This window comes from Anopheles nili, chromosome 3 (genome assembly GCF_943737925.1).
Source record: "Anopheles nili chromosome 3, idAnoNiliSN_F5_01, whole genome shotgun sequence".
Taxonomy (NCBI): Eukaryota; Metazoa; Arthropoda; class Insecta; order Diptera; family Culicidae; genus Anopheles; species Anopheles nili.
This window is the reverse complement of record NC_071292.1, coordinates 62,712,723-62,725,775: the sequence shown is the minus strand read 5'-3', so window position 1 is coordinate 62,725,775 and position 13,053 is coordinate 62,712,723. Positions and strand designations below refer to the sequence as shown.

Sequence of the window (13,053 nt, the reverse complement as noted above, 5' to 3'; positions counted from 1 at the left end):
CGGGAAAAATAATTTTTTCACGTGTTATTTTCAAATGTTCTTGGAGTACTAAAAAATAAAAGCATCGCCTTTTTGAATTACATTAAAAGAACAGTACTTTCAACTGTTACATGCACGAAGCACCCTGTAATTGATACAAATCTTTATCATCTAATAATAACAAACACCCATGGAGGCGAATCATGGTGGGTGCAAGGCCACTTTAGGTGCCGGCTCGCTTTAGTTCACTTCCAGACTTCCGTGGAGCAAAGATCGCGATTGCAGGACACTGTACGATTGACTTTGGGCTTGCAAAAGGGAAAGGTGAAAGTTAAAACCACCAAAGCATGGCGAAACCCGTGTACATAATTGGGGTTGACGTCGGCACAGGCAGTGCCCGAGCGGCTTTGGTGAACAGCCAGGGTGAAGTGTTGCAAACATTCGTAAAACCCATCCGTACGTGGAACACTCAGCCCAATTTCTACGAGCAATCATCGGAGGATATTTGGTCGGCAGTATGCGAGTGTGTCAAGGTGATCTTGAACGGGGCATTGTAAATGTATGCAGACGACGTACAGGGAACGCGACTCGGGATGGATGCACTTGTTTGATGGCGCGTTTATTACCGCATTGAGCGCGATTGTTTGCCGAGAATACGGACCTATGATTAGTTCAGTGCGTTACACAAAGCTGATAGACAGCCAAGTGATAAGCCCGTTTTTATGGCTCCAAAAGGAGGAAGGGGAAGTAAACTCAAGAGGACGAAACCTTGCATTTGACTAACTTTGGCTAATCATGGAACATATTTGTATGCTAACGCAAAAGATATCTGAGAGCGCTTGCAATATTTTCAATTAAAGTACTATATAAATATTTAAATTATGTATTAATTACAGAATGTTTCCTCCAACTACTCCAAAGAAGAAATTAAGGGAATCGGTTTCGATGCTACCTGCTCGCTGGTGGTGTTGGATACCAACATGCAACCCTTGACAGTATGCCCTTCGTCGTTGGATAACCAACGTAACATTATCCTCTGGATGGATCATCGAGCGGAAGAAGAAGCACGCTTTATCAATGACACACACCATAAAATGCTTGACTACGTCGGTGGAAGCATTTCTCTGGAGATGGAAGTGCCAAAGCTTTTGTGGTTAAAGCGCCACATGCATGATCACGTGTGGACCAAGGTTGGGGCATTTTTCGATCTGCCCGATTACCTGACATTCCGAGCCACAGGAATCGAGAGTCGATCGATTTGCTCTGCGGTGTGTAAATGGAATTACGACGCAGAAAACCGTCGCTGGTCAGCGGATTTCCTTCAATCGATTGGCTTGGCCGACGAACTTATGATAGATAATTGGCGACTTATTGGGTCACGTGTGTTAAACCCGGGGACGCCCATAGATGGTGGGCTCTCGATAAAAGCTGCCAGTGAATTGGGATTGCAACCAGGAACAGCCGTTGCATGTTCCATGATCGACGCTCATGCAGGAGCACTCGCACTTCTCGGCTGCCAAAGTCCAAACGGCACGGGAGATAGTAATAAGCTGACGGCCAAGATGGCCATAATATGTGGAACGTCATCATGCCATATGAGCCTTACCGAGCGTCCTGTCTTGGCTCCCGGAATTTGGGGCCCTTACAAACATGCAATAACTCCGCATCTTTACCTCAACGAAGCAGGTCAGAGTGCTACTGGAGTGTTGATCGATCACGTACTTCAAACTCATCCGTGTTTCGGTGAGTTGCAGAAGAAATACACTTCGAATGGGAAAATATACGCTTTTCTTAACACATTTCTGCATGAGCTGGCGACGAAACGTGGCGAAAAGTCCGTTCACAAGTTAACGATTGATTTGCACGTTTGGCCAGACTTTCATGGTAATCGATCCCCACTGGCCGATCCCAATTTAAAGGGTATGATTAGCGGCCTAACGATGACAAAGGACATCGAAAATCTTGCACTACTGTATCTGTCTCTCATGCAAGCACTGGCTGTGAGTACGCGTGCATGAAACCGATCATCGGCTACTATATCTTATTGGGTCTTTTCGATTTATGATTTCAAGTACGGAACGCGCCACATACTACAAGTTTTGCAGGCTTCGGGTCGTGAACCGATTACTTCCATTTTGCTTTGTGGAGGTTTGAGTAAAAACTCTCTCTTTGTACAAACTCACGCGGATATTTGTTCAGTTCCGGTACTGCTTCCCGGCGAACCAGAGGCTGTTCTGCTTGGTTCCGCTATGATGGGAGCTTATGCTGCGGGGCTTTACGACACTCTGGAGGTTTGTATACACCATATACAAATGCGAAATCGGGTTTCTCCAAATCTTAATCAACGTATCTCTGCAGTTGGCAGCATCCTGCATGGCAGGCAAAGCAATTGTGGTACAGCCCGACCTCAGCGAGAGTAATCGCGACTATCACGACCGAAAGTATCGCGTTTTCCAACGAATGTACCTTGATCAGCGTGGCTACGAACGTTTAATGAAAGGATAAAGACTATTAAGGATGATGGATGAAAATTATTATTTGTGAGCAATTGTGAATAACACTTTATTTTATACGGCAAATTTAAACAGATCTTGGTTTCTGTGCGTCTAGAGATCGCATATAATAAAGCAGCATGGTCATATGTTTTCAATTTTCAAATATTTTTCTTTTTACAATTTTCCATACCATCCGGTAAACGATAGCAAGTGGTAACAAGGTTAATATCCATCGATTCAAGAAATGAATGCTGCTGCTTTGGTTTCAATAACTGTTCTGCATACTGGACAATGTAGGCTGATTTTTTGTGCGCAATTTTCACATAAGCATACATGGCCGCACGGCAGACATATTACTTCCTTCGGATTGACGATGCACACAACGCATAGCTGATCTTCGCTGATCACGGTCGGCCGCAAACGGGCTCGCCGTGTGGCACGTGATTGTTCCAGTTGCTTGCGAAGTTTCTGTTCGTCCCATTCTTGCTTTTTACGCTTGTATATCTTTCTCGCTATCAAGCCTATCAACACGGCCGATATGGTTCCGCATACGATCACCTTGAACAGGTTGGAAGATTTCGCCTCTTCGAGTCGTTTCAGTAGTGTACTTTTGGTGGCCGTCGTCAAGATCATCGGCGATCCGTTCGATGGTGGGACCAGCCGGACACCGGAATCGTCAAGCTCGAGTTCACCGACGGCTGTGATAAAGCTACCATCTCGAAGCATCTCTTCTGTCGTTTGTAGGCCCTTTTGTCTCACGCCGGAAAACAACCCAAACAGATGCTCGAACACGGTAAGCGACGAGGGTTCATAGTTTTCGTATATTGTGTCCATGTCAAGCAATTCGGCAGAAAGACCGTTTATGACCTCCACGCCTTGCTTGCCATTGACAAGTTTGAACGGGGTTTCGTTTGCAGACACATGAATGACCTGTTTCTCTCCCTGCCAAAAGCCATACATTGCACGAACAACTCTATGTTCACTAAACAAGAGTCATATTTAGGAAAGGAGGAAAATCAAACATCGAACTTTCGTCCGTCTTACTTACGTCAGTGTCATCGTCTGCAGTACCCCGGTAACCGATGGGGACATGGCACTTCGCAGTGCGGTCCCGATGGGGGTAACACTTCCTCGGATAACGGCATACTTAAGTTTCTGGTCCGGCTCCTTTCGTATGCGATCGGGTAATAGTTCATCGATTTGCACTTGCGGCGCATCCTAAAACAACCAACGTACGAGTTATGACATAACCTTTTGCAAAAATTTACTTCTTTGAACCACAAAAACAGTGCCGGTAAGGGGCACGATTTCACGGAAGAATATTTACCTTTAGCGAGCGACAGTTTTTGCGCAGTTTGTAGTACTGATTGGTACACACCACAAGCACTAAAAGATCGATGCCCAACAGAACCGCTTCTTGTAAATATTCCATTTCATTATGGTGCAACTTTTCGCTGCACAAACCGGGTATGTTTTTCACATGTTATTGATGTTTTTTTATGTGCAATACACAAAACTCACTGTATAATGTCATCAGAACAACTGCACCCAATCGCGATTCACCACACAATCGCTTGGAAGACATCTTCAGATGCATAACAAATCTGTGTTTACATGAAAACTTAGCAATCCTTTGGTTTACTCAACCTTCTTTTCATTCTGCAGAATGATTTATACGAACCGTCACACTAATAACTCGGTTTAATAAGATTTACAAACTATTAACTTTAACCATCAACTAACAAGCAACTACAAAACAAGTCAACTACGTCAGATGATAATGTACGTGTTTGTCGCTCGTACTAGCTGTCAAAATGTTTTGATGTTTTTCATTAGGACGGAGGTGTTATTTTCTGTTGCGATCGACGAATTACACTCTTTCAGGTGACTGAAGAAAACCTGCCCGTTCCCGTCGAGTGGCTTATCCGTATTCCCGTACTTTTACAGTATCGGTTTGTGTGTACTTTTGCGAAGCATCTGTATTTACTTTACCATCGTAACAGACAACTGTAAATACCTGGAAACTGCATATGCTTAACGCTGACGTGTAGAATGAAATACCTCTCGATGCGTTAAATCAATTGTATTTTTTGGAATGCGTGCGTTGTCTTCTGGAAAAACAGTTGCTTTCTAATACCATCGTTTACGTGAGACAGCCGTAAGTATCTTTCTTAAGCTGGATATCTGGTTAACAGCCAACGTGTCGTTAATAATCTTTTGGCACGTCTTAAGGTACTAATTGATGTTATCTTTATTGATAGGTGCAGAAACGGAATTTACTTTCAAATCGTGAGTGTATATTGTGTTAACAAACCCAACACCTGCTAGATTCAATTGGATTATAATTTCATTTCATTGCGTTACGAGCAGATGCTGGTTAATCCAGAAGTTTCAAAACAACTATCGTCATAATAGGTCAGTGTTTTGCAAATGCCTCGAGGCTCTGTTGGTGATTGAAAAAAGTACATATTGTCCTAATTTGAACGAACGTGGTAGCAGCCTACGGGAAAACAGAAGAAACGAAAGCGAAAGGTGCAGGCAGCTGTTTTGCCATCTCTGTGATATTGGCTGTAGTGCAACAGTAAAACAACATAGTGTGCCACGATGACGAACCTACGACCGACTGCCACTTGTCGGCTAAAACAGGACTACATGCGATTGAAACGGGATCCAGGTAAGCCCCCCGGATTAAATGAACTGTTCCTATGAATTTTTCAACACCTTATATATTCCACAGTACCATACATAACTGCCGAACCGCTGCCCTCGAACATTCTCGAATGGCACTATGTCATTAAAGGACCGGAAGATTCGCCCTACTACGGTGGTTACTACCATGGGACGCTTTTGTTCACCAAGGAATTTCCCTTCAAACCCCCCTCGATTTACATGACCACACCGAACGGACGCTTTAAGATAAACAAACGACTCTGCCTCAGTATATCGGACTTTCATCCCGACACCTGGAACCCGGCTTGGTCGGTGGCGACCATCCTGACCGGGTTACTGAGCTTCATGCTTGAGGCGACACCTACGATGGGCTCGTGTGAGACGACGATACACGAGAAACGACGCTACGCTCAGCAGTCATTAGAGTTTAATATGAAAAATGAAGTGTTTCAAGAGCTGTTCCCCGAGATTTGCGAGGAGATTAGCGAACGGTTGCAAAAGATAGAAGAACAACGGAAACTAGCGGCTAGCACGGATGGTATTCCGAACGGTACCGACAGTTCAGCTAGGACAGGAGACGCAACGGATGGTTTGCTGGGCCGTACCGGAACCGAAGACAGTAACATTTGGCATTCGCTTTACACCAACTTGATCGTGCTTGTTGGGTTCGTCGTATTTGCACTTATAGTGCACTACGTGATCAAGAGTATGAATATTTAATAACGATCAGCGTAAAAAAACGGATCGAAGGAGTACCTGGGCGCGGATGCATTGCTCGTTCGACAGGAGCTGCTCTGTCGCTCGCGTCTTAGGGCAAAAATACGTTGCGCTTATCGTAGGCACCCATTCTAACTAACCTCCTTTAAAAAATTGATCCTCCAAGAGGATTTTGTAGTTTAAACACTCTAATCATAAAATAAATGGTATAACATATTAATGCCCAAAATCAAAGGAAAGCAGCAACGTGGGTGAGAAATTGGGGGGTTACGCTTCCGTATCTCATTTCCACCAAATATACCAAAATCGTTTTCGTAGAAGCAACATTACAAGCTTATGAAAACAAATCGAAAAGCATATGCAAAAACCATGCTAATACATTCACAAAACAAACGACGCGCGACGAAAGTTTATCCAAAGTGAACTCCTAGTATATCGGACAAGTGTACAACAGGGTAGTGGGTTGAAGAAAAACAAAAACAACAAGCCTAAACGAATATTGCTGATAAATGAAACAATTGTCTTTGTAATATACACATAATTTTACCATTTCCATGTTATTCGATGCCATTCGTTGCCTCTAGCCGAGCATCATCGCGATGGATAGAATTTGTCATAATGGTTTTTTTCTGTAACTGTCTATGGATGTACATTTTAATGCAATCTAACGTTACAGGAATAGGACGCAATTGTAACTAAAGTAAATGCTACCCAGTGGCCGGTTTTCGGCGCGGCTGTGCTCATTATAAAGAAACAAAAACAAGCTCTAAATGTCGGTTCAGCAATCGGTCACGCGGATGCCGATTAGGTGTGGAAGTTTGTACGATCTGAAACAGTAAAGTAGCAACCATTCGTTGCGAAATCATAGTTACATCATAACATTTGTCAAACATACGCTTTGGACTCCAGTAAAAGTGTATAAGCCTACATAAATGGTGGTGCAAATTAAGCAGCAAAGCAAACGCTAACAAAAGAGGGATAAAACCCCAACCAAATGGTCGTTAAAATTCTAACAAGCATGGATATGGCAGGATTTAGGTGCACGGTCAGCTGAAAAGGATGAACGTAAACGTATCTGTTTGAACGCGATGTTGCAATTAGGACTTATGCGTTTGAAGGATACGGTGTAAAAGGGACTCCTAAAACCCGACAAACAGGTGGTGGAAAATATGTACTTTTCGTCACTATACAGTATTTATTTTGGACCGGAAATAAAACGATGCAATTCAAGTGATAATAATGCGAATAAAAGCATGTTTCTCATAACTTTGTTTATGACGCGTGCGTTGACGATGAGCTCAACGACAGAAAATAGAGACATTAGAAACGCCCAAAGCCTGGAAGCTTTTCGCTCTAAATTTATTTGCATTCGCTAATTTTAGTACAATAGCATTTTTACCATTTTTATGCACCGATGGCCGAACAGGGTATAGCAAGAGACGTGAGGACACATGTTAAGGAAAGCCGTGATTTAACTGAAGATCAGGCTGCTCGTCCAATAGTGCTATAGTCTTTCCTAGTTCCGCTCGTCTGCTCGTGCTTTCATACGCGTAATGAAAGCAGCACCTTTATTCTTACGAAAGCTCTCGTAAGGATCTGCCGGATTGTATGCCTCTTGCCGGGGTTCAATCGTTGCTCCCAGCCCTATACGGTCTCCTCCCATACCTCCTCCGGCACCACCACCACCGCCACCTCCTCCACCTCCGCCACCACCACCCATTTTCATCAAGCTATGAATCTGGTGATTTCCTCCGCCAACGGTGCCACTACCGCTAGGCTTGCTGCTTTCTTCCAAAAAACTGCTGGCCGCTTTTACATACCCACCCACCCCGAAACTGGGCGGTGTTGGCGAACGTCGAATATCCCGGCCACCTCCCCGTTCCCGGTGATCCCGATCGTTGCCTCCACCACCGCCCCCTCGGCGAATAGCGGGAGATCGATTGCGCCCCGGTCGGGATGGCACCGGAGGTAACGAGGGTCCGGCCGAAGGGGAACGTCGTGAAGGCGAACGTGATTTCGACCGTGACCGGGATTTGCTTCGTGAGCGGTGGTTTCGATGGTGACGTGGATTATTGCGATTGTTTCCGCCAGGTCCACCACCGGAACCGTGGCTGGCCTGCGGCAGCCCGTGAAGGGAGCCATTGTCAGCCGGTGATCGAGAGCGCGACCGCGAGCGGCTTTTCGAGCGATATGTGCGCTTCTTCTGTTTTTTAGTCGCCTTCAGCAGGTCCGGATCGATCGGTGACGGAGATCGTGAGCGATCGCGCAAACCTCGGTCAATTTCATCCTCCTTCTGCTTGCGAGAGGCGTTTTTCACTTTGAAGTACTCGTACAGAGCCAGCTTTTCCCATCCTTCGCTGTTAGTTGGGAGGGTTGTTGTTAAAGTTAGTCCTGAAATATAACCCCCTAATCAAGCAAAAACAAACTTACCCATCTCGTGGCCGTTCATGACTGGGTGGGGCGTAAAACGCCTCGACAGCACTCACCAACCGATCGTTTGTTGGCGTTGGCGGTGGCAAACGAATCTCGTCCGGGTCGAGTGAGTGGTAGTTGAAATCCTCCAACCGAATCAGCGGCACCATCAAACCTGCCGGTAGCTCAAAATATGGAATCTTCACAGGCGTCGGGGGAATGGCTGGTTCAGCTTCTTCTTGTTGCTGCATCTGTTGCTGTTGCTCGAGATCGTGACCATCCTCGTGCTCCGATTGAAGCTGCTGGTGTTGACTATCCATCTCAGCTCGCTCTCGATCATCGTGCATCATACTCATGGACGGTAGCAGGGATCTATCGTCCCGATCCTCCATCGATCGCTCATCGACAAGGTGTTGCGAGTGACGGTTGTCCCCCATCCCACAGTTGCTGCTATTATTACCGCTCATACCATCACCAGTTGGCGCGGCACCGTACTGGAAATTAGGAGGTGGCCTCGACAGATCCGGAATGGGGAAGTTCGGTGGTGGTTGCGTGTAGTCTCCGCCATTGTCTCCGTCCCGTCCCGACGATGATTGCGGAGGTAAATTGTTACCGTTGCCAGATACGCCAGGTGGTCCACCACTGTTTCCCGGAGGTCCGTTATCTTGAATGTTTTTCAATTTCTGCAGCGCTGCAGAAAGCAGCCCGAAGTTGATGTTTTGATCTAACAACGAAGGAATCTGCCCGCCACCATTGCCACCAGGTGGAGGGCCTCCTCGATCCACCATCGATGAACCTTGTGAGGAACCCGGCACGCCGGAAGAGGGCAGTGCAGGACCAACGAGAGGACCACCTCCACCACCATTAACGGAGCTGTTGTTGGCTCCGACCACGGCCGCCATCAATTCCGGCAGCAGTGGAGGTGGGCCACCGGATAGACCACCCGTTTTGAGGGCGTGTTGTTCGAGATGTTGCTGTTTTTGCTTCTCCAGCATCGTTATCTGCTGAGTAGCGTGCTGTACAAATGCTTGATGTTGCTGCTGATAGCTATTTCAAAGGGGCAAAAAGCATCGTAATTAGCGATTGTAGCCAGATAGAGAACGTGACTTTTTCTAGAATACTCACTTTTCTAACGTAGTCTTTGTAGCTTGCGTGATTGCTGCCACTACATTGGAGTGTTGAGTCAGCAGACTAGTCTGGTATTCCTGCAGAGATGAGGGAGGCGACTTCAGCTTCGATATGACGCAGGCATCGAAAAAGTTTCCCTTTGATTCCCACAGCAGCAGGAGTTTGGTGAGTTTCACTCTTTGTTCATCGTTGGCGGCTATAAGTAAAATTGGTAGAAAAACTGTTTTAAAACAAGAACTTTGGATTGGACTGCTTGTTCAACTATATTGGTTCGGAGACGTACTTATCTGGGCGTTGCAGAACATCGGAATGACCGCGCTTTCCAGACATTTTTTCAGCTCGTCTGCGTTTTTCCGGATGCTGTAAGATTTGTTACTAAGTATGGTTTCTGTTTTGAAAATCTGCACTAGGAAAGCAATCAAGCCAATTCATTGAGTAGTATGAACAAGTATTAAGAAGAAGGATGCGTGTGTTTAGTTTGGTAGGGAAAATAGCAAATATCTAACTTCCGTATGTTTCGAAACATATCGTGACATGGCGTTAGTTACAGGTTGTTACTATTTTTAAATTTGATGTGTAATGTTGGAGAAAATTACTATTATTTATATCGGCCAAAAACGCTACTAATGAAAAGGAATGGGGGTATATGTGAACATAGTTTACAGGTAAATTTGGACAAGGCTTCTTAACGCTACCATTCTTACTACAAACATTTAGGTACATAAGAGAAATACTGGGTGAGAAAAAAATGGAAGCATAACCACTTACCAATGATGTATAACATCATTTACTAAATATATCAGGTGTAATTTTTGCGTAAATAAAACTCCAGCTATTAACGCCCTATAAGTAGATAGATAAAGATCGGAAAAACGAAAGTTCGCTAAGGTCTTTTTGGCTGTTCTGCTTTTTATCAAAAAAAATTAATCTGCACCACACCAGTTACAGTTCGAAAGGACGTGTTTACGAAACGATAAACGATTCTGTGAGTTTCATGGTCATTTAAAATTTGAAATTCTTATCATTTTAAGAATTTTATTCGCTATTGACGTGCATTGGACATTCTGATCAAAGGGATAAATAGGAATGGATCTTAACTTGGAACTAAGTTGACAACAACGGGAGAATAATGAAAGGCAATATCGATGCCACTGATCGATGCGCAGGACCAGGCGATTCTGCACGCATTGTTTTACATTGATTCAAGCGAACGCCAGATCTTCGTTTCGATTCCTTTCGAACACACAAGCGAATCTAGCCGTATTTGCTGGTGCGGGTGCGAATTTTTAATGCGATACCAAAATGACAAACAGAAGAAAAATAAACGATTGACATATAATATAAGGCAATAAAACGGCATTTGATGATTACTTTCTCAAAAGATACTGCGAAATAATTTGACATTTTCCCGAATCGGTACAATGCTGTAAAATCCAGCCTTTTCCTAAAATTGTAATTAACAAAAAAATATATGTAGATTGAAATTTGCCATTAGAAACGTGGGATGTTAGGTTTGATAATGCGTATTGTAAAGGTTTTTAGGAAAGGAGGTCTTTATGCTGTTGCGGAAATGGAAATAATGTGCGGTAGTACAAAAAAATAACAGCAAACGCGCGACATTCATTACTGGTCGAAATAAGAGAGAAAACAAGCTATGAACGTACGTTAACTATGGCATCAAAACTCATTTGCAAGACAGTAAACAAAGGATGTATTTGTTGCACAAGCATCGAAGGACGATACTCTTTGTTGGGTTCAATACTTCTACACCACTAGTTAGGTATATGGTCACTCTTGCTTGTATAAAAATCATCCGCTTCATTCGTTCGCTAAAACTATGCATTTTAGTGGGAAAGTTATCTCAAAAAAAATCGTTTGGTGTACAGGAGGAAAAATAAATAAAAGGGAAATAAGAAACATATGGGATTCCGCTCAAGAAGGAACTGCAAGGAGGAACGGAATTTTCAAGCACATAAAGTCGTTGAGGACTCTTCGTTGTTTGTTTTCGTTTTTGCGAATGTAAACCGAGAGAAAAACGAACGAAACACAGTCAACGAACAACTTACCATTGGAGATACTGTCTTTCGTGCAAGATTCAATAATCGGCTGCAGTCTGCTGTCGAACTCGTGCAACGGAATATTGTGGTCCTTTGCCTGGCTGAACAGCATATCCTCCTGGGCACGGTTCAGTGATTCGTCTATTTGCACTTGCTGTTGTTGGAGCAACACCTGCAGAATAATACATATGCTGTTAAGACACTGGTTTTACCAAACAGAGCACTTGCTATTTAGGACCACCTACCCCATGTTGCGCTGTGAGATTCATTTCGGATTGCCGTATCTGTTCTGTTAATGCTTGTTGCTGCTTAGTAATTGCATCCAGTTGCGCCGATATCTGACTGTTTAGATTGTTGGCAGCCATCGCGACGGCGGGATTTGGTGGTCCAGAATTTACCGGAGGTGGATTGGACCAAATTTGTGGCATAGCGTTAGAAGGGCCACTACCATTAGGGTTAGAGGATAGCGGCAGTTGCATTGGTGGTTGCTGTTGTGATTGCTGTTGGTGGTGCAGTTGTTGCTGGTGCTGCAAAGAGACAGGCGGCATTTGTGCCTGTGGCGGTGGTTGTTGAGCAAACCCCGCCAACAAAGGGGGAATTCCGTGTTGACCCATTAATTGGGGTAGCGCCATGTTTTGCTGTGGTTGTTGTTTCATCACTATCGCGAGAAAATGAAAGATAACGCGCAAAGGGTAAAATATGCGTGTGACAGCATAGATTGGTCTCGGTAAAAAAGACTTACTTGCTTGCCTGGTAATCACTTTGTACTGATAGTAATTGTAGAATTCGCCGCCGTACAGAAACGCAAACTTCGGATTACCCCGTTGTTTGGATTTGGTCATCGACTCAAACTCTGGTCCATTCCGTGCTACGAAATCGGCTAGTTTATCGATAATATTCCGTAATTCGATATCTGGAAACAAAAACCCCGCCAATGAGTACACAGCCAACAACAACACATGAGCGAAACAACACATGAAGGGAAATGCAACCACCATGAAGCACAATTACGATCTGTAGAATACGAGTACCAGTTCACGTACGTAACGCAAAAGAGTACGTGATTTTCACTTAATTAACACGTAAAGATATAGTAAACTAGACTAAGAAACAATTCACCGATCAGCAAAAGTGACCTACCATTCGGAGCTGGTGGTATTTCCATCGTCCAGCAAGAACCAATAAGAAACAATAATTTAAAACAAAACTAAAACTTAACCGCCACACCAGGCACCCGGCATCGACAAAAATCACTAACCAAACGTAGTTTGTTGTAGTTTTTACGGAAAAAGGGTAATAGTTTTCACTAAATTTGCCGATACAGTGAAAAAGACGCCATTGAAGACGTTTGACAATTTGTTTTGTCTGTCGTCAATTATACGCCTGGTGTACATGTTATAGTTCAGTTCTTCCACCAAAACTTGTCGCACGTGGACAAATTCAGGGTTTTGTATTTCTATTGTCGGAAAATCTTCAAATCCGTTAATGTTAGAGTCTCATTAACTATTTTGCGTTCAACTTTGTTGGTTCTTCATTCTTCATTTCATCATATTATTTACCTTCTCGTTTATTGTTTGCTTTTTTGAAAGTATTAT

The 13,053-nt window shown here is 44.0% G+C and overlaps 4 protein-coding genes across 4 annotated transcripts; 2 read left to right on the top strand and 2 right to left on the bottom strand.

The window, feature by feature from the left end:
- Nucleotides 1-326: 326 nt before the first annotated feature.
- On the top strand, nucleotides 327-2,629 carry LOC128722721 (FGGY carbohydrate kinase domain-containing protein). Its single transcript, XM_053816398.1, has 4 exons — nucleotides 327-512; nucleotides 876-1,979; nucleotides 2,052-2,270; nucleotides 2,338-2,629. The coding sequence occupies exons 1-4, from the start codon at nucleotides 327-329 to the stop codon at nucleotides 2,482-2,484; spliced, it is 1,656 nt and encodes a 551-aa protein (XP_053672373.1). The 3' UTR covers nucleotides 2,485-2,629.
- LOC128722722 (mitochondrial E3 ubiquitin protein ligase 1) lies at nucleotides 2,528-3,926 on the bottom strand. Its single transcript, XM_053816399.1, has 3 exons — nucleotides 3,802-3,926; nucleotides 3,523-3,692; nucleotides 2,528-3,456 (listed from the first exon to the last, which is right to left on the bottom strand). The coding sequence occupies exons 1-3, from the start codon at nucleotides 3,904-3,906 to the stop codon at nucleotides 2,712-2,714; spliced, it is 1,020 nt and encodes a 339-aa protein (XP_053672374.1). The 5' UTR covers nucleotides 3,907-3,926; the 3' UTR covers nucleotides 2,528-2,711.
- A 1,152-nt stretch (nucleotides 3,927-5,078) lies between these two features.
- On the top strand, nucleotides 5,079-7,086 carry LOC128722936 (ubiquitin-conjugating enzyme E2 J2). The gene is made up of 2 exons (XM_053816629.1): nucleotides 5,079-5,148; nucleotides 5,212-7,086. The coding sequence occupies exons 1-2, from the start codon at nucleotides 5,079-5,081 to the stop codon at nucleotides 5,862-5,864; spliced, it is 723 nt and encodes a 240-aa protein (XP_053672604.1). The 3' UTR covers nucleotides 5,865-7,086.
- A 99-nt stretch (nucleotides 7,087-7,185) lies between these two features.
- Nucleotides 7,186-12,681, bottom strand: LOC128722478 (calcium homeostasis endoplasmic reticulum protein). Its single transcript, XM_053816143.1, has 10 exons — nucleotides 12,599-12,681; nucleotides 12,201-12,371; nucleotides 11,704-12,116; nucleotides 11,468-11,630; nucleotides 10,773-10,845; nucleotides 10,170-10,244; nucleotides 9,685-9,776; nucleotides 9,399-9,597; nucleotides 8,292-9,320; nucleotides 7,186-8,218 (listed from the first exon to the last, which is right to left on the bottom strand). The coding sequence occupies exons 1-10, from the start codon at nucleotides 12,621-12,623 to the stop codon at nucleotides 7,378-7,380; spliced, it is 3,081 nt and encodes a 1,026-aa protein (XP_053672118.1). The 5' UTR covers nucleotides 12,624-12,681; the 3' UTR covers nucleotides 7,186-7,377.
- Between the last annotated feature and the right edge of the window lie 372 nt (nucleotides 12,682-13,053).

Coding starts and splice junctions, on each gene's coding strand:
- LOC128722478 (XM_053816143.1), bottom strand. CDS start 12,623: ATGGAAATACCACCAGCTCCGAATG. Junction 11,631..11,703: donor ATCTCACAGCGCAACATGGG/GTAGGTGGTCCT, acceptor ATTATTCTGCAG/GTGTTGCTCCAACAACAGCA. Junction 9,598..9,684: donor GTTCTGCAACGCCCAGATAA/GTACGTCTCCGA, acceptor TTTTACTTATAG/CCGCCAACGATGAACAAAGA.
- LOC128722721 (XM_053816398.1), top strand. CDS start 327: ATGGCGAAACCCGTGTACATAATTGGGGTTGACGTCGGCACAGGCAGT. Junction 1,980..2,051: donor CTCTCATGCAAGCACTGGCT/GTGAGTACGCGT, acceptor TATGATTTCAAG/TACGGAACGCGCCACATACT. Junction 2,271..2,337: donor GGCTTTACGACACTCTGGAG/GTTTGTATACAC, acceptor GTATCTCTGCAG/TTGGCAGCATCCTGCATGGC.
- LOC128722722 (XM_053816399.1), bottom strand. CDS start 3,906: ATGGAATATTTACAAGAAGCGGTTCTGTTGGGCATCGATCTTTTAGTG. Junction 3,693..3,801: donor AAAACTGTCGCTCGCTAAAG/GTAAATATTCTT, acceptor TGGTTGTTTTAG/GATGCGCCGCAAGTGCAAAT. Junction 3,457..3,522: donor CTGCAGACGATGACACTGAC/GTAAGTAAGACG, acceptor ACTCTTGTTTAG/TGAACATAGAGTTGTTCGTG.
- LOC128722936 (XM_053816629.1), top strand. CDS start 5,079: ATGACGAACCTACGACCGACTGCCACTTGTCGGCTAAAACAGGACTAC. Junction 5,149..5,211: donor GCGATTGAAACGGGATCCAG/GTAAGCCCCCCG, acceptor TATATTCCACAG/TACCATACATAACTGCCGAA.